The sequence below is a fragment of the Carcharodon carcharias genome, chromosome 8 (assembly GCF_017639515.1).
Source record: "Carcharodon carcharias isolate sCarCar2 chromosome 8, sCarCar2.pri, whole genome shotgun sequence".
NCBI lineage: Eukaryota > Metazoa > Chordata > Chondrichthyes > Lamniformes > Lamnidae > Carcharodon > Carcharodon carcharias.
The window spans coordinates 151,458,489-151,478,091 of NC_054474.1; the positions used below are offsets into that span (position 1 = coordinate 151,458,489).

The 19,603-nt window shown below is 45.5% G+C and overlaps 1 protein-coding gene across 8 annotated transcripts in view; it reads left to right on the top strand.

The window, feature by feature from the left end:
* The first annotated feature begins 5,206 nt into the window (after window positions 1-5,206).
* prrc2b (proline-rich coiled-coil 2B) overlaps window positions 5,207-19,603 on the top strand; it is a 77,565-nt gene continuing 63,168 nt past the window's right edge. For 5 of the 8 annotated variants that reach the window (XM_041192783.1, XM_041192791.1, XM_041192787.1 and 2 more), the window contains exons 1-3: window positions 5,207-5,390; window positions 6,773-6,903; window positions 19,086-19,264. In XM_041192783.1, coding sequence (XP_041048717.1) covers window positions 19,147-19,264 — 118 coding nt within the window. In that variant the 5' untranslated portion in view covers window positions 5,207-5,390; window positions 6,773-6,903; window positions 19,086-19,146. The remainder of the gene's footprint in view (window positions 5,391-6,772; window positions 6,904-19,085; window positions 19,265-19,603) is intronic. The other 3 variants (XM_041192785.1, XM_041192784.1, XM_041192786.1) reach the window with 3 other exon arrangements.

Sequence of the window (19,603 nt, forward strand, 5' to 3'; positions counted from 1 at the left end):
TGATTTTACTCCTGAATGTTGTTCACAGCAGTGTCCGAGGGGTTAACCTATAACTCCCAGAATCTTGGGACAATCCTAGACACAGCTGGGGGTTGTCATTGGAGCCAGGTAGATGACTAAAGGCGGAGTCAATTGGTTTCTGGGGATGCCTTTCAAAGCAAAGGGTAAGGACTTTCATACAAAAATAGAATGGATACAACACAGAAGAGGCCATTTGGCCTGTCATATTTCTGCTGGCCCTCTGCAAGAGCAGCTCAGCTAGCCCCACTCCCCTACCTTTCCCCCATAATCCTGCAAATAATTTTCCCTTTAGACAATAATTGAATTCGATTGAATCTGTCTCCACCACACTGTCAGGCACAGCATTCCAGATCTTAGCCACTTGGTGTGTCAAACATTTTCCTCCTGTCAACATTGGCTCTTTAATCTCTTAAATCAGTGTCCTGTGGTTCTCCATCCTTCCGCCAACAGGAACAGATTCTCCCTACATATTCAATCCAGACCCCTCAAGATTTTGATCAGCTCCAACAAATCTCCTCTCAACCTTCTCCGAGAAGAGCAGTCACAGCTTTTCCAATCTATCTATAAGACCATAAGACTATAAGACGTAGGAGCAGAAGTAGGCCATTCAGCCCATCAAGTCTGCTCCGCCATTCAATGAGACCATGGCTGTTCTGATAATCCTCAACTCCACTTTCCTGCCTTTTCCCCATAGCCTTTGATTCCCTTACTGATTAAAAATCTGTCTATCTCAGCCTTGAATATACTTAACGACCCAGCCTCTACAGCCCTCTGTGGGAAAGAATTCCACAGATTGGCTACCCTCCGAGAGAAGAAATTCCTACTCAGCTCTATCTTAAAAAGGTGACCCCTTACTCTGAGATTATGCCATCTGGTCCCAGACTTTTCCACAAGGGACAACCTCTCAGCATCTACCCTGTCAAGTCCCCAAAGAATCTTATATATTTCAATAAGGTCGCCTCTCATTCTTCTAAACTCCAAAAACTACAGGCCCAACCGACTCAACCTCTCCTCATAAGAAAATCCCTCCATACCCCGGATCAACCTCGTGAACCTTCTCTGGACTGCCTCCAATGCCAGTATATCTTTCCTTAGATAAGGGGACCAAAACTGTTCACAGTATTCTAGGTGTGATCTAACTAGTACCTTGTATAGTTTTAGCAAGACTTCCCTATTTTTATACTCCTTTCCCTTTGAGATAACAGCCAACATTCCATTTTCCTTCCCTATTACCTGTTGAACTTGTATGTTAGCTTTTTGGGATTCATGCACGAGGACTCCCAACTCCCTCTGTGCTGCAGCTTTCTGCAGTCTTTCTCCATTTAAGTAATATTCAGCTCCTCTATTCTTCCTGTCAAAGTGCATAACCTCACATTTCCCCACATTATACACTGCCAAGTTTCTGCCCGTTCACTTAACCTATCTATATCCCTCTGTAGACTCCTTGTATCATCCTCACCACTTCCCTTCCCAACTATTTTTGTGTCATCCGCACACTTGACGATAGTACATTCACTTCCCTCATCTAAGTCATTAATATATATTGTAAATAATTGTGGCCCCAGCACTGATCCCTGTGGCACTCCGCTAGTTACAGGTTGCCATCCTGAAAATGCCCCCCTTATTCCAACTCTCTGTCTTCTAATAGTTAACCAATCCTCTGTCCATGCTAATATATTACCCCAACACTATGGGCTCTTATTAAGTAGGCTTATGTGCGATACCTTATCAAACGCCTTTTGGAAATCCAAATATATTACATCTACTGGTTCCCCTTTACCTACCCTGCTTGTTACTTTCTCAAAGAATTCTAATAAATTTATTAGGCATGATTTCCCCTTCATGAAGCCAAGCTGACTCTGCTTGATTAGATTATGTATTTCTAAATGCTTTGCTATTACATCCTTTATAATAAACTCTAACATTTTCCCAATGACACATGCTAATCTAACGGGCCTATAGTTACCTGTTTTTCATTTCCCTCCCTTTTCTGAATAAAGATGTTACATTGACCGTTCTCCAATCCTCTGAGACTTTTCCAGAAACTAAGGATTCTTGGAAGATTATTACCAGTGCACCCACTATCTCTGTAGCTACCTCCTTTAACATCCTAAGATGCAACCCATCAAGTCCGGGGACTTATCGGCCTTTAGCCCCATTAGTTTCCTTAGTACTTTTTCTCTAGTGATAGTTATTGTATTTATTTCCTCTCCACCCCCACCACCTTTTGCCCCTTGATTATTTAGTATTTTTGGAATGCTACTGGTATCTTTTGCTGTGAAGACTGATGCAAAATATTTATTCAACTCCTTTGCCATTTCCTGGTTCACCATTATTATTTCCCCAGCCTCATTCTTTAGGGGGCCTATGATCACTTTGGCCTCTCTCTTCCTTTTTATAAATTTAAAGAAGCTCTTACTGTCAGTTTTTATATTACTTGCTAGTTTAGCCTCAAAGTTTATTTTCTCCCTCTTTATTATTTTTTGATCATCTTTTGTTGGTTTTTAAAACTTTCCAAATTCTCTGGCTTACCACTAATCTTTGCCACAGTTGTTTCTGATCCAAGTTTCTCACTCTCGAACTGAATGCTGAATTCTACCATATTTTGGTCATCGTTTCCTAGGGGTTCATTTACTCTAAGATCTTATTAAACCTGCCTCATTACACATTACAAGACCCAAAATAGCCTGATCCCTGGTTGGATTCACAACATATTGTTCTAAGAAACTGTCCAGAATACACATTATGAATTCTTGCTCGCATCTTCCTCTGCCAGTTTGATTTTCCAAATCTACATGAAGATTAAAGTCACTCATGATTAATGTACTGCTTTTTTTACATGGCCTCATTATCTCCTGATTTATTCTCTGTCCTACAGTATAGCTACTGTCAGGGAGCCTATCGACTACTTCCACAATGTCTTCTTCCCCTTGTTATTTCTTACCTCCACCCATATAAATTCTACATCTTCTGATCCAAGATCACTTCTTGCTATTCTATTTATTCCATCTCATACTAACAAAGCTACCCCACCACCCTTTCCTTCTTTCCTGTCCTTTCGAAAAGTCACATACCCCTCAATATTTAGTTCCCAGCTTTGATTGCCTTGTAACCATGTCTCCGTAATGGCTATAAGATCATACCCATTAACCTCTATTTGTGCCATTAATTAATTAATTTTGTTCCAAATACTACGTGCCTTTAAGTAAAGGGCCATTAATTTTGCCTTTTTACCATTTTTTCCCCCTTTGACCCTATTTGCTGCTGTTTTTTTATGTTTGTACACTCTGTCCCTTCCTGTCATGCTCTGGGTATCATTACCTAAGTAGCTGCCCTGCGATGCTGTCACATCCTTTTGCTTTGTAAGCCTTCGTATCCCCTCTCCAGAACCCTCCCCTCATTCCTTTAGTTTAAAGCCCTCTCGACAGCCCTAGTTATTCAATTCACCAGGACACTGGTCCCAGCACAGTTCAAGAGAAGCCCATCCCACCAGAACAGCTCTCTTCCACCCCAGTACTGATGCCAGTGCCCCATGAACTGAAACCCATTCCTCCCACACCAATCTTTGAGCCACGCATTTAACTCCTTGGTTTTATTTACCCTATGCCAGTTTGCCCGTGGCTCAGGTAGTAATCCTGAAACTATCACGTTGGAGGCTCTGCTTTTTAATTTAGCTCCTAACCATTCAAATTCTTTCAGAAGAACCTCCTTTCTAGTCCTATCAATGTCGTTGTACCAACGTGGATGATGACAACTGGACCCCTTCCCTCCCACTCCAAGTTCCTCTCCAGCCCTGAAGAGATGTCCTTAACCCTGGTACTGAGCAGGCAACACAGCCTTCGGGACCCATGCTCATGGCTGCAGAGAACAGTATCCATCCCCCTAATTATACTGTCCCCTTCCACTTCTATGTTCCTATCTCCTCCCCTCACTTGAATGGCTTTCTGTACCACGGTGCCGTGGTCAGATCTACAGAACTAAAGTTCCTCATTGGGACCAGCCTCAATCTTTTCTGCACCCTCTCTAATACCTTCACACCCTTGTAGAGGGAATTCCAAAGTGTAGGCTGAAAGCTGGGGGGAATCCATAAGATTCCCAGTGGAGGTTGAGGGAGACGAGACCACTGGTTCCTGGCTCACCAGTGGAGGGATTGATTCTGAGTCAGACTCTACTCCAGGTTTTAATGGCTGCTCTCCAGTTTGAGCAGTGTGTCCACACAGCATCCCCTCACATGGTCTGTGAGATTTCTTCAGTCTTTGTGAAACCTGTGGTTCACTTTCCAGGAAATGAAGAGGAAAATATTATTCAGAAACCAGTGGTCTGCTGGAAAGGTGAGACACAGTGACATTTCATGCCACACCTCTTACAGGTGCATTTGTTTAATTTAACAGTCTGGGAGAAAATGTGTGCAAACCTCTTATTAGTTATAAACACATCTTTATTTAGATGTATTTTGCATCTATATAGTCAAATAGGATAAATAAAACAAATTAATTCACTGAATATATCGCTCAGAAAAACAGGCAATGGGATTAGCATCACGGATTATCAACACTGGGAATATCAGAACTGGGATTATCGTCACAGGATTATCGACACTGGGAATATCACCACTGTGAATATAAACACTGGGATTATCAACAATGGGAATATCAACATTGGGATTATAAAGACTGGGATTATCAACACTGGGAATATCAGCACTGGGAATATTAACTTTGGGTATATCAGCACTGGGAATATAAACCTGGAATTATCAGAACTGGGAATATAAACACAGGGTATATCAACCCTGGGAACACAAATAACGGGAAATATCAGTCTGAGTCCATGCAGCTCCGCCTCCGGCCGCCGGGTGGGGCAAAGGCGCTGTCTCTGCAGCTCCACCTCCGGCCGCCAAGTGGGGCGCTGGCGCTGTCTCTGCATCTCCGCCTCCAGCCGCCAGGTGGGGTGCCGGCGCTGTTGCTGCATCACCCCCTCCGGCCGCCAGGTGGGGCGCCGGCGCTGTTGCTGCATCACCCCCTCCGGCCGCCAGGTGGGGCGCCGGCGCTGTTGCTGCATCACCCCCTCCGGCCGCCAGGCGGGGCGCCGGCGCTGTTGCTGCATCTCCGCCTCCGGCCGCCAGGTGGGGCGCCGGCGCTGTTGCTGCATCTCCGGCTCCAGCCGCCAGGTGGGGCGCCGGCGCTGCGCTTCAGTCCCTGCGCCCGGTTTGCGAGGCCGGAGTCGGTTTTCAGTTCAATCCTTTCGCGTAGGCCTCGGATTCTCCTCCATCCGCCTCCATCGGCCTCCGGATCGGCGCCTGTTCCTATTTGCTGTGGCCATTGTTTAGGATTAAACCCCGGGAACGAGCCGAGGTCGGTATTTCTGAGGTAAAATGTCTTTTCTTGGTTCAAATCCCGGGGCTTTCGGCCGCTTTGTTCCCGGCGGCATCCGGCCGCCATTTTCTCTTGATTTCCCGGAGAGAAAAAAAAATCGGGAATATCGGACCTGGAAAAACCTCCCCCCGAGCCCGGGGCCGGAGACCGAGACGGACACCAGGACTGCACTGCCTACGGCTCTCTGGACACTGATTCCCCCACCCCGGACATTCCCCCCCCCCCATTCTCGGACAGTCCCCCCCCCCCCCCCCCGGACATTCCCCCCCCCCCCCCCCCCCCCCGGACATTCCCACCCGCCCCCCCCCCCCGGACATTCCCACCCGCCCCCCAACCCCCCGTCGGACATTCACCGCGCCCCCCCCAGACATTCCCCCCCCAACCCCCTCTCGGACATTCACACGCCACCTCCCCCCCCCCCCCCCCCCCCCGGACATCCCCCCTCCCCGACATTCCCCTCCACCCCCTCCCCCCGCCGGACGACATAGCCCCCCCCCACCTTACAGACACTTTCTCCCCCCACCCCCCCCGGATAATGCCCACCTGACACTGCCTTCCCCCCCAAAATTGCCATCAGGACACGTACGCTGGGCCCTGCCTCCCTCTCTGGATAGTGGAACCCACCCCCGACACTGGCACTGCCCCTCTGCCCTCTGGACACTGGGTACCGTCCACATCAGAACCCCTCTGGTCAACCTCCCTAATTCCCCTCTCCAAGACAGTGACCTCCCCCCCCCCCCCCCCCCCAATGTGATATCTCCAAGTCCCTTTCTGGTCATTTTGCACCCCTGGCGGGAGGTTGTAATTCCTGGTCTTGTGGTGCTCAGACTGAGCTTGGTGCTGAATTCCAGCATTAAGAGTTGTGCTGAGAGGCAGCTAAAGATTTTGTCCCTCTCTCTGTCCGCTACTCCCCAACACTGAGCAGGATGGGCAGACTGTGATTGTTGTTTTTGGCTGTTTGCAGTTGTTTAGCCTGATTCCCTCAGTTGCTGGTTATGACTGATAATGTCTGGCCTTTATTCTGTGCAATTCACCTAATCTTCCTCAGACAGAGAAAATGTGTGAGATGTGAGGGAAGACTGCTGTATAAAACAGCAAATTCTCTGCCTCTCTTCAGATACTCTCACTGGATCTTAGCCCACAGTATGTGTGGAGTATGGCAAACAGAGTCTCTGTTTAACGTCTCAGCTGAAGGATGGCATCTCTGACACTGCAGCACACCCATGGTACTGGCGCTGAGTGCCAACCTTAATTTTGTAGTTTACTCCATGAGGAGACATTGATTTAAAAACGGATTTGTGGATAATGCTCTTGGCTGTTTGCTGCTCTCAAACTCACATTAAACACTGAATCGCAAATACCTGTTGCTCCCCCAGGACAGGGCAACCTCGGATTTTGGCAGAGGCTGCAGGGAGGACGGAGAGGGGGGAGCGCTGGAAGATTCCGAGCTCCTGGCTGGAACCGCTGATGAGAAGCTTCATCGGCCTTCTCTTGTAGGCTGTGTTAAGTGAGTCCTACACAGCTTATTATCTTTGCCCCCTATGACTGCAGGGACTCAGTGTTGAGGCTCCTGTCCTGGTGAAAGCCTTAATTTGCACTGTTTGCTTTGTGGAACTTTGAGGGGCTGAATGGCCTCCTCCTGTTCCTATGTTTCTTTAACACAGATTAGGACCATTAGGTGTGGGAACTGAGAGTAAGAGAGGCAAGGGGTGAAAATATAGCTAGTTTGACTATAATAAAAACTGGATGTCTTATTGTGTGTAACACAAATCATAGTTAATCACTAGTTTGGCCTCAGCTGAAGTATCTAATTCTGGCATTGCACAACAGGAAGGAGGTCAAGGCCTTGGAGAGGAATAAGAGATTTTACTAAAATGGTACCAGGGATGAGAGATTTCAATTGTGTAGAGAGACTAGGGGAGGATGCACTGCCTGAACGGGTGACAGAAGCAGATTCAGTAACTTCCAAAAGGGAACTGGATAAATAGTTAAAGAGGAAAAGTTTGCGGGGAGTGGGGGACTCATTCAAAGAGCCAGCAGAGGCACGATAGGTCAAATGGCCTCCTTCGCTGACGTATGATTGTCGAATGGGCAGTAAGGACCTCATTGCAGTTCCTCAGCTGAGCAGTCATCTGGGTATCAGGGACACCATGGGCCACAGAACATCTCGTCTTCATGGCAACAGACAAACAGGTGCCCTTTTTGTTCTTGGGACCATTTCCTCCCAAATCTTTTAAACTCGTTTGTTTAAACCAATTTCCCTGCAAGTTTATTTCCTTCACGTGCCCATCCAATTTCCTTTTGAAATAATTTCTCCTTCCACCACCCTCATGGGTAGTGAGTTCCAGGTCATTACCACTCACTGTAAAAAAGTTTTCCCTCGCATCTCGCCCCCACCACATCTCTTGCCCAAAACCTTTAATCTGTGTTCCCTACTCCTGCTACCGTTAGCTAACAAAAACAGCTTTTCTTTGTCTGCCTTGTCTAAACCTGTCATAATCTTATACACCTTTGTCAGTTCTCCCTTCAATCTCCTTTGCTCTGAGGAGCACAGCCCCAGCTTCTCCAACCTAACCTTGTAGCAAAAATCCCTGATCCCTGGAAGCATTTTGGCGAATCTCCTCTGCCTCATCTCAAAGACTTTCACCTCTTTCCTAAAGTGTGGTGACCAGAACTGGACGCAGTACTCTTGTTGTGTCCTAACCAGAGCTTTATAAAGGTTCAGCGTAACTTCCTCACTTTTGTACTCAGTGCCTCTAGTTAGGAAGTCCAAGATCCCATATACTTTGCTAACTACTCTCAATATGTCCTACCATCTTCAAAGATCGATTCACATGAACGTCAAGGTTTCTCTGTTCCTACACAATCTTTAGAATTGTGTCATTAAGTCTATATTGGCTCTCCCTTTCCCTTCTAAAATGTATCAACTCACTCTTTTCTGTATTCAATTCCATCTGCTACTTGTCTGCCTATTCTGTTGGCCTATGTCCTGTTGCATTCGATTAGTATCATCCTCACTATTTGTCACTCCTTCAAGCTTCATATCATTGACGAATTTTGAAATCTCCTTCTATTCCAATATCCAAGCCATTTATATATATCTAAAACAACAGTGGTCCTAGCACTGATCTTGTCAACCAGTCTGAAAAGCAACCATTTACCATGACTCACTGTTTTCTGTCTGAAAGCCAATTTTCTTATCCAAGCTGACACTGACCCTCCTATTCCATGAGCTTGAATTAGGAACATAGGAATAGGAGAAGGCCATTCAGCCCATTGAACCTGCTCCGCCATTCAGTACGATCATGGCTGATTGAACACTTCCGTGCCTTTTACCCACACTATCCCCATATCCCTTTGTGTCATTGGCATTTAGAAATCTATCAGTCTCTACCTTAAACATACTCAATGACTGAGCTTCCACAGCACTCTCGAGTAGAGAATTCCAAAGATTCACAATCCTCTAAATAAAGAAATTTCTCCTCATCTCAGCCCTAAGTGACTTCCTCCTTATTTTGAAATTGTGTCCCTGGGTTCTAGACTCCCCAACCAGGGGAATCACCTTGCCTGCATCGACCCTGTCTACCCCTTTTGTATTTTGGAGGTTTCAATGAGATCACCTCTCATTCTTCGAAATTCTAGAGAAAACAGGCCCAGTTTCCTCAATCTGTTTTCATAGGACAGTCCCGCCATCCTGGGAACAAGTCTGGTGAACCTTCGTTGCACTCCCTCTATGGTAATAATACCCTTTCTGAGTGAGGGGACCAAAACTGCACACAGTACTCCAGGTGCGGTCTAATCAAGCTTCTATATAATTGAAGCAAGACTTCACTACTCCTGTACTCAATCCTCTTGCGATAAAGGCCAACATACCATTAGCCTTCCTAATTGCCGGCTGCACCTGCATGTTAGCTTTCAGTGACTTATTGACGAGAACACACAGGTTCCTTTGTACATCTACACTTTCTAAACTCTTTAGGAAATAAAATAGGAAATCTGCCCATCTGCTCTTTCTACCAAAGTGGATATAACCTCACATTTTTCCACATTGCATTCCATCTGCCATGTTCTTGCCCACTCACTAAGTCTATCCAAATCCTCCTGTAACTGCTTTACATCTTCCTCACAACACACATTCCCACCTAGTCACAGCCTTCCAACGTGAGTATGACCCATTTATTCCTACTTTCTGTTTTCTGCCTGTTAACCAATCCTTAATCCATGCCAGTATATTATCTCCTATCCCATGTGCTTTTATTTTGCTAATCAGTCTCCTGTGGGGGACTTTATCAAAAGCCTCCTGAAAATCCAAGTGTACTACATCCATCGACTCTCCTTTATCAATTTTGTTAGTAACATCCTCAAAAAGTTCCAACAACACAGGACTACTTGTGTGCCAAACAGCATAAGCAGCAAGCGATAGACAGGGCTAAGCAATCTCACAAGCAACAGATCAGTTGTAAGCTCTGCAGTCCTGCCACATCGAGCCGTGAATGGTGGTGGTCAATTTAACAACTCACTGGAGGAGGAGACTCCACAAATACCCCCATCCTCAGTGATGGGGGAGCCTAGCGTGTCAGTGCAAAAGGTAAGGCTGAAGCATTTGCTATAATCTTCAGTCAGAAATGCCGAGTGGGTGATCCATCTCGACCTCCTCCGGAGGTCACCAGCATCACAGATGCCAGTCTTCAGCTGATTTGATTTACTCCACGTGTTATCAAGAAACGGCTGAAGGCACTGGATACTGCAAAGGCTATGGACTCTGACAATATTCTGGCAATAGTACTGAAGACTTGTACTCCCCTAGCCAAACTGTGCCATTGCAGCTACAACACTGACATCTATCCGGCTATGTGGAAAATTGCACAAAAAGCAGGACAAATCCAACCTGGCCAATTACCGCCCCATCAGTCTACTCTCGACCATCAGTAAAGCAATGGAAAGGGTCATCAACAGTGCTATCAAGTAGCACTTGCTTAGCAGTAAGCTGCTCATTGACACCCATTTTGGGTTCCTCCAGGGCCACTCAGCCCCTGACCTCGTTGCAGCCTTGGTACAAAAATGGACAAAAGAGCTGAACTCCCTAGGTGAGGTGAGAGTGACTGCCCTTGACATCAAGGCTGCATTTGACTGAGTGTGGCATCAAGGAGCCCTAGCAAAAGTGGAGTCAATGGGAATCAGAGGGAAAACTCTCCACAGGTTGGAGTCATACCTATCACAAAGGAAGATGGTTGTGGTTGTTGGAGGTCAGTCATCTCAGCTCCAGGACATCGCTGTAGGAGTTCCTCAGGGTGGTGTCCTCGGGCCAACCATCTTCAGCTGTTTCATCAATGAACTTCCTTCCATCATAAGGTCAGAAGTGGAGATGTTCGCTGATTATTGCAAAATATTCAACACCATTCGCGACTCCTCAGATATTGAAGCAGCTCATGTCCAAATGCACTAAGACCTTGGCAATATCCAGGCTGACAAGTGACAAGTAACATTCGTGCCACACAAGTGCCAGGTAATGACCATCTCCAACAAGAGAGAATCTAACCATAGCCCCTTGACGTTCAATGGCATTACCATCATTGAATCCCCCACTATCAACAACCTGGGGGTTTCCATTGACCAGAAACTGAACTGGACTATCCATATAAATACTGTGGCTACAAGAGCAGGTCAGAGGCTAGGAATCCTGTGATGAATGACTCACCTCCTGAATCCCCAAAGCCTGTCCACCGTCTACAAGGCACAAATCAGGACTGTGATGGAATACCCCCCACTTGCCTGGATGAGTGCAGCTCCCACAACTCTCAAGATGATGTCCAGGACAAAGCAGCCCGCTCGATTGGCACCACGTCCACAAACATTCACTCCCTCCACCACCGATGCAGAGTGGCAGCAGTGTGTACCATCTACAAGATGCACTGCAGGAATTCACCAAGACTCCTTTGACAGCACCTTCCAAACCCATGACCACTACCATCTAGAAGGACAAGGGCGGCATATAGTTGGGAATACCACCACCTGGAAGTTTCCCTCCAAGGCACTCACCATCCTGACTTGCAAATATATCACCATTCCTTCAATGCTGCTGGGTCAAAATCTTGGAGCTCCCTTCCTAACAGCATTGTGGGAGTACTTACACCACATGGACTGCAGTGGTTCAAGAAGGCAACTCACCACCACTTTCTCGAGAACAACTATGGATGGGCAATAAATGCTGGTCCAGCCAGCAATGCCCATACCCTGTGAATGAATAATAAGAAATAACTTATCAACTTTCAGTCCCATTAATTTCTCCAGTGCAGCCTTTTTCCTTGTACTAATTTCCTTCAACTTCTCATTCTCCCTAATCCCTTGGATCTCTAAATCTGAGAGATTTCCTGTACCTTCCTCAGTGAAAACAGACACAAATTAATCATTTAGCTTCCCTGCATTTCTCTGTTCCCCGTTATGAATTCTTCTGACTCTGCCTGTATTGGACCCACATTTATCATAGCCAAATGTTTCCTTTTTATATACCTACAGGAGCTTTTACAGTCTGTTTTATATTTTTTGCTAGATTGCATTCATATTCTATTCTCCTTTTCTTTGGTAACCGATAACATTAGGGATGTTCCAGTTTACGCTCTTGATCATTGGCTCAGCTCAGTGGTTGCACATTCACCTCGAAGCCAGGAGGTTGTGAGGTCCAGACAAACTCCAGGAATTGAGCCTCAGCTCACTAACTCCCAGAAAACATTGAACCAATCATTTAGTTCATGGCTGTTGTGGACATAGCAGCGGCAGCCAACTTTCACACAGCAATCTCCACCACAGTGGCTGCACCTGAAGATTAATTCAGTGGCTGTGAGGGACTTTGGGACATTCTGAAAGATGCTGTGTGAAAGCAAAACCTTTATTCTGTTCTCTTCCTTTCCTTTCACTTTCTCTGCTCGCTTTCCTGTTCCAATTTTGATGTGGTGAACCCTTGCTGGAACTGCACATCTGTGAACATGGGCGAGGACAGGTTCGCACTCTGATATTCTCCTTCTCCCTGTAAGGGTGATGTGCCCCAGGTTAATCTGTGGAGCTATGCCCTGCAAACTGTCAATGTCAGAGATGGGGAAAGAACAGGGACAGAATTACCTGTTACACACGCACACACACACCCCTCAGCTTATACTGTAAACCATTCAAAGACAGGAATTTCAGTCACGTACCTACTTAGTGATATTTTCTTCGACATGTTTGACTTTTCCAAAGGAAATTAGGCAGGACTGGGAGCCAATGTATGGGTATTGATTTCTGTGTATCCACATTAATGTGTCGAGGATAGTGGCTGCTCTCCACCCACACAGAGGAGCAGGATTCTGCTGAAAACTACCCAAGAGCAAGGCTAGCTGTACAAAGTGTGTGTGCACTGGACTCCCAGCTGCTGCCAACTAGTTTCTGGATACTGTTTCCTCTGCTCTTGGTGTCTTCTGTGACCCTTTTCAGGTGCTCTTAGTATGTGAGGCTGCAGCCCAGAGTGACTCCAAGGTGCCTGGATATGATTTGTTCAAGACCAGTCTGCTGCAAAAGGAGATCTGGAGTTCACTGTCTCTTTGTGATTCTTGTCTGTTTCTTTTGCGCATGTATCAAAATTTTGAAGGATATTAATCCTACAGCTGGAGCTGTACAGAAGCTGTCTTTCCTGGCATCTTGCAGAATGTACTGTATGTGGTTATTTTTAAACCTTTACAACGGTTGTATAGTTTGGGAGGTGGGTTAATGTATCTTTAAAGCAGCAGCTATCAACTGGAGTCAGTATTGGACAGAAGCAGTCTACATAAGAATGTCCTCTTCCCTCTCACATCTTTTACTCCCTCCTGATGGTTCCAGGGCTGTTTCTTGCCTTGTACAAGCGTGGTTCAATTCCAGCCCCTCGTGGAGGCCACAGCAGGATTAGAGTGTCCTTGATGATGTGGCTGAAAACAGTTTTCTGCCTCTCCAGGCCACTTGTTAAATACCTGTAGATGCTTTTATTTTAAAATCTAGCCCCACGCCAGGGCCCGCACCACCTGAGGCAGTGCCGCACCGCCTGAGGCAGTATCGATAAGGATATACTAAACTCAGGTCCTATCTATTAGTTTGATCGATCTCAGAGACCCCAAGAGCATGAAGCTGGTCAAGTTCCCTGGTCATCCGGCGCTACCAAAACTCAGTTAACTGGCTATTTGTCTCAGTTGCTATTTGTGGAATCTTGCTTTGCACAGATTGGCTGCTGTATTTGTTTACACAGCAACAATCGCAAAACTTCAAGCGAAATTTGTTTATGGTCAAAAACCTTGGGATTACCTTAGATGTGGTTAAATTTCTACACAATGGGAAGCTGGCAACAGTTTAATAGAGTTTGTTTAGGAAAGCCAAGATTGCTGATCTCCATTATATCCTCAGACATCCTTTTTTTTAACCAAAGTGAACGATTTAACATTTTTCTTTAATAACTGAAAAGCAGTAGGATTGGAGTTTAACTTAATTTTGAAGCAAGGTTGGTAAGAGTTATGGAGCCAGGGCAGGTAGTTGGAGTTGAGATACAGCTGTGATTGCATTGGATAATGGAAGAGGCCTGAGGGATTAAATGACTTTTGGGCAAAGTCGTTGGCCAAACAACCCAGTAAGGCCCCCTTTTCATCGGTTACCTTCACCTACCCATCTCAGAATAAACCTCAATCCTTCCTCCATAAGTTCATCCAACTGAACTTTATTATGCAGGTAAAAATGTTCCATCTGACTCTTTCTTCCATTTCCTATGTGTTGCGAGACTTGAACCCTTCTCTCTACAGTGAGCAATTTTTTTATCAGTTATCTCAATTCCATGCAAACCCCAAATTTGTCGTCCGTGTTGATGAAATTCACCATCACTTCCAGCATTACCAGTTCATCCTTCGACTGAGGAAAAGAGTACTTGACGACCAGGATCTCAAACCCGAAACTAAGGTCATGGTTTACGGGGCAGCAGCGATCCCTGTGCTCCTTTATGCTTCAGAGACTTGGACAACCTACAGCAGGCAGCTCAGAGCACTGGAAAAGTACCACCAGCAGTGCCTTCTCAAGATCCCCCAAATCCAGTGGGAAGAAAGGTGACCCAACAGCAGCCTCCTCTCCTAAGCCAACTTACCCAGCATCGTGGCGCTAGTCACTCAAAACCAGCTCTATTGCATGGGACTTGTCGTTCATATGCCTGACAACGGACTCCCAAAGCCGCTACTCTGCTGGAACTGTACTCGACAGGAAAGTCCCAGGAGGGCAGTGGAATCACTTTAGGGATGTTCTCAAAGAAACATGGGCGTTCCTGGCTTGGAGCCAACAAAAATAGAGGTTTATTCGGGGAGGCACCAATCACATTGAATGACTTTGTTGAGAGCACGCAGAGGTGAAGTCGAGGCGTTGGAGAGAGTACACCTCCAAACAACTCATCTACTCAACTCTTCAAGCCCCACCTGCCGCACATTTGGCAGAGTCTGCAGATCACGCATTGGACTTATCAGCCCTCTCAGAGCCCATCAAACCGGAGTGAAGGTTAGTCATCCTCGACCCTGACGGACTGCCTAAGAAGAAATCTTAAATGAAAACAGGAAATGCTGGAAAAACCCAGCAGGTTTGGCAGCATCTGTGGAGAGAGGAACAGAGTTAACGTCTCAAGTCCATATGACTCTTCAGAGCTAGAGAGAAGTAGAAGAAACCTTAACTTAATCACCTAAGTTTCTTTCACAAAGAAATGAGCCCAACTTCCTTCATTGGGAATCATTATCATTTGACATTTGCTCAGGGCAATAATGTTACCTCTTTGATTAGATGCCCAGAACTGAACACAGAGCAGACACCAGTCCTGATGTTTGGCCTCTAAGGTTTTCTGTTTGTGCTCATCCTGGTCTGTGAGGGGAGGGTGAAGTTTGGATCATGGTTGTCTTTCTTAGAGGCTGATGATCACTGCCTCTACTCTGGTCCTGTGCAATAATGTTAATTATGGTTCATGCCCTGTCAAATCAACCTTGTTCCAGTCTTTATAAACAATTTTGCAATAATCTTATTAATCCTGGCATTAAGTGTGGTGACTCCTGTATACAAAGATCTGTGTTAATTGTGAGGCAGCCGAATCCAGTGGTTCAGCTGCAAGAGAATCTGTTCCTGTAAAAAAACAAAAATGTGTCTACGGGCCCATACCTTAGTCCTAATTCTTGCAGAATTCCGGACTGTTGAGTATGGAACCTAAATGCTTGATGGAAAACTGGTAAAATCCATCATCATCCCCTTGTATTAATGTCTGAGGTGACCACTATTGGTCCCATACTCACAGATACACAACCTTTCTGACTATGAATATGTTTGCAGTCTCTCCTCCCAAAGAACCTTACTTTTTCATAGGAAACTTCAAGAAAATGGTGTTTTCAGTTGCATGGGTTTGTGCTTGTAATAAACCTTTACTAAGATGTAAGAGTTTATGCAAATACTTGAGTATATATTGCTTTAATACTGTTTGCATCAAGTTAAACTGCTGCTATCTAGTTTGAGAGATTGTTTGAGAAAGTTATCATTACTGTTCAGGAAGGGAAGTACTATGATACAAAAAGCGGTCCTATATAACATGTATTGAGAAGCAGTGTCACAGATTGCTGTCTGGGAAACAAGACACTGGGTCTCGCCATCATTCTTAAATGTTTTATCCAGACCTGGTTGGGCCCCGGTCTCTATGACTTGATTCATTTTGCTTTTCCACTGCATTTCCCCTTTCCTCTCCTGAAGCTGTTGAGTTCTTGCTGAGATATAGTTCCACAGTCACGTTCTGCCCAAGAGACACCCTCTATGACAGTGGATGCCAATGAGCTGCTCATTCCAAGGAGTGGGGGGAGGGGTAAACTCACAGTTATGTCTGCTTCTGTTTACGCTGCAGCAGAGATCAGTGGATAACGATCAGGAGTCGGAAATTGCTCCAGGCCAAGTTAATTATGGAGATTTGTTCCTTTTCATATTTGTTCACATGATATGGAAACATGTTTGTAATGTGTATCTGTAAATAAGTCTGTTATGATCACGCTCCAGTTCTATCCTTACCATCTGGCTACCTATAGTGTAACAGTCCAAACACAAATTACCAGATTTCTGTCAAATTCAATTTCACAACTTGATGTGGAAGGGTTTGAGCTTGCAACCTCTGGGTTGCCATCACTACCAAACTCAGGCATCTGCTGGACAGCTGGTGTAGTACAGTTCCTGGGACCATCCCGCGCTGTAAACTTCAATATCCTCTGTTTAAACCAGTGGAACCATTGGAGAAACTGTTTAGTTTATTACAACCCTTACCTATTCCAGGGTGAGAATATATAAAGGCATTGTGTTCTAGAAAAACATTTGAACTTTTGAGCTTAGCACTGGTGAACCTTGTCTGCATTTGGCAGGACAATCAGCATCCAAGATTGAAGGATGCGGACCCCACTTGCCGCATTGTGTCTTATTGATGGGTTAGCCAAGCAGCTCCAGCTGCGGGTCAAGAAGAGGGTGTGGGAGTGGGTCCCCAAGTTGCATCAATATAAACCTTCATTGGAAGGGTGGAGAAGGAGGGACAATGTTTTGCTCAAATATTTCCCCATCTTCCCCAGCCCAGAGTAGCTCTGTTTATTTTGAAGAGGGAAGGTGGTTTGAACAGTGTTGTGTCTGGGGATCCCAGGTGCATTAAATGATACAGCCAGTGCCTGTTGTCAATGAAGTGTTACTGTATCCCAAAGGTTCTTGTAGTCTGCTTACTGATTTGCTTTCAAACATATGAATTAGGAGCAGGAGTAGGCCACTCGGCCCCTTGAAACTGCATCGCTATTCAGTAAGATCATGGCTGATCTGATTGTAACCTCAGCCCCACATTCCTGCCTACCCCTGATAACCTTTCACCTGTCTGTTTATCAAGAATCTATCTACCTCTGCCTTAAAAATATTCAAAAAGTCTGCTTCCACTGCCTTTTGAGGAAGAGTTCCAAAGACTCACTACCCTCAGAGAAAAAAATTCTCCTTACCTTTGTTTTAAATGGGGACCCCTCATTTTAAACAGTGATAACACCCCCCCACCCCCCCCCAACCACCACCACCACCCCCAGCGGTTCTAGATTTTCCCAAAAGAGGACACATCCTTTCTACGTCCTCCCTGTCCAGTCGCTCAGGATCTCATATGTTTCAATCAAGTCATCTCTTATTCTTCTAAATTCCAGCGGATACAAGCCTAGCTTGTCCAATCTTTCCTCATAAGACAACCCACCCATTCCAGATATTACTAAACTGAGCTGCTTCCAATGCATTTACATCCATCCTTAACTAAGGAGACCAATACTGTACACTGTACCCCAATGCTCTGTATAACTGAAGCATAAACTCCCTTTTTTGTATTCAATTCCCCTCGCAATAAATGATAACATTCTTTTAGCTTTCCTAATTACTTACTGTACCAACATGCTAACCTTTTGTGATTCATACACTAGGACACCCAGATCCCTCTGCATTTCAGAGCTCTGCAATCTCTCACCATTTAGATAATATGCTTCTTTTTCATTTTTCCTGCAAAAATGGTCGATTTCACATTTTCCCACATTATACTCCATTCACCTGATTTTTGCCCACTCTACTTAACCTATCTATATCTCTTTGTAGCTTCTTTATGTCCTCTTCACAACTTGCTTTCCATCTTTGTGTCATTAGCAAATTTAGCAACCATACCTTTGGTTTCATCATCCAAGTTATTTATATAAATTGTAAATTTCCTTTTGTGCAATTCCACCCTGCTCCTCGGGAGGAGTAATCCCATATTGAGGGGGTCTTGTGGTGCAGTGGAAAGCAACCCTGCCTCTGAGCCAGAAGATCCAGGTTCAAGTCCCACTCCCACTTGATGGCCAAGGAAGATGCATTTGTAATGTGGCCAAATGGGTATCAACTTGTAAATCCTTCCAAAACACACTAGTGGCAGGTGATAAGAGTGGAAGAGATTTCAGGTCAGCCATGTGATGGAAAGAAATTGGAGCCTCTACCATTGCTGTTCATAGTTCCAGGATTGCAACGTGCATGTAAAAGTGCATGTGCCACAGCATCTTAGACTCCTTGGGGTCCAGTTAGCTGGAAGGGCTGTCTGGATTAGACTAATGTCAACAGCATGGGGTTCGATTCCTCATTCCAGCTGGGGTGGATTGGAGACCTGCCTCCTTGCCCTAACCTGTGGTGGATGTTCAGCACTGTAGGTCGGACCGGCCTTTGGGCAGACAACTGAAGAAGAAACCAATATTCTTTTATATTTACTTTTCTCAGGCGATAACCACAGAACACAGTGAAGATCATCTAACTCAACTGTGTCCATTGTAGAAGGATTATTTGGGGAGTGTTCTGCTTCCTATGATGTAATGGGCAGTAAGATTCCTGCTGGCACTTCTCTTCAGTTTGGTGTGGTTATTTCTAACCTGCAACTGTTAGTCAGGTTCAGCAGTGTAGCCATCTGCAGCCAAAGGATGGATCCCACCCTTGAGAATTCTTTGTGTCAAGCTGTCAATGAGTCTGTGCTGTTTGTGGAGCCCCTAGGTTGTATTGGATGCTGTTCAGTTTTTGGGAACAGCAGCGGGCTTACTGCATGTAGGTTGGGAAATATGCAGATAGAAATTGGGGAATAAACCATGCTTCTGAACAATATTTCTATTTTTATCCCTCCAGTGAGCGGCACGCTCTCAGCGGTGCTGAAAACAACCACCATACTCGATGACATTCCAGCGCAATGTCAGATCGTTTGGGGCAAACTACCAAGGGGAAGGATGGAAAATCGAAGTACTCCTCTCTCAGTCTGTTCGATAAGTACAAAGGAAAGTCGCTAGAAACCCAGAAACATTCAGGAGGTATGTAACGAGGAAGAAATTTGGCCAGATGCATGGATCACTGGGACTTGTGGTTTCCACTTATATTATGCATTTCTCAGCGTTTTTTCCCCCAAATCCCATTTTTATTTCCTAGTAGCAACATGGTATGCTAGGAGATGGTTTTGTGTGTGATTGTCACTCTCTAACTCCTTGTCCAGTGTATGAGACATTGCTGCTGAGGCTGATCCTGCCATCAGTTCGAGTGCATAGATGTATATTCTCCTTCCCACACTCCCTGCCTGTCGGTTTCTCTCTCTCTGTCTTTCGGTCATTTTCTCATGGTGTCTTTGTCTTGGTTTCGTTCTCGCTCTCTCCTCT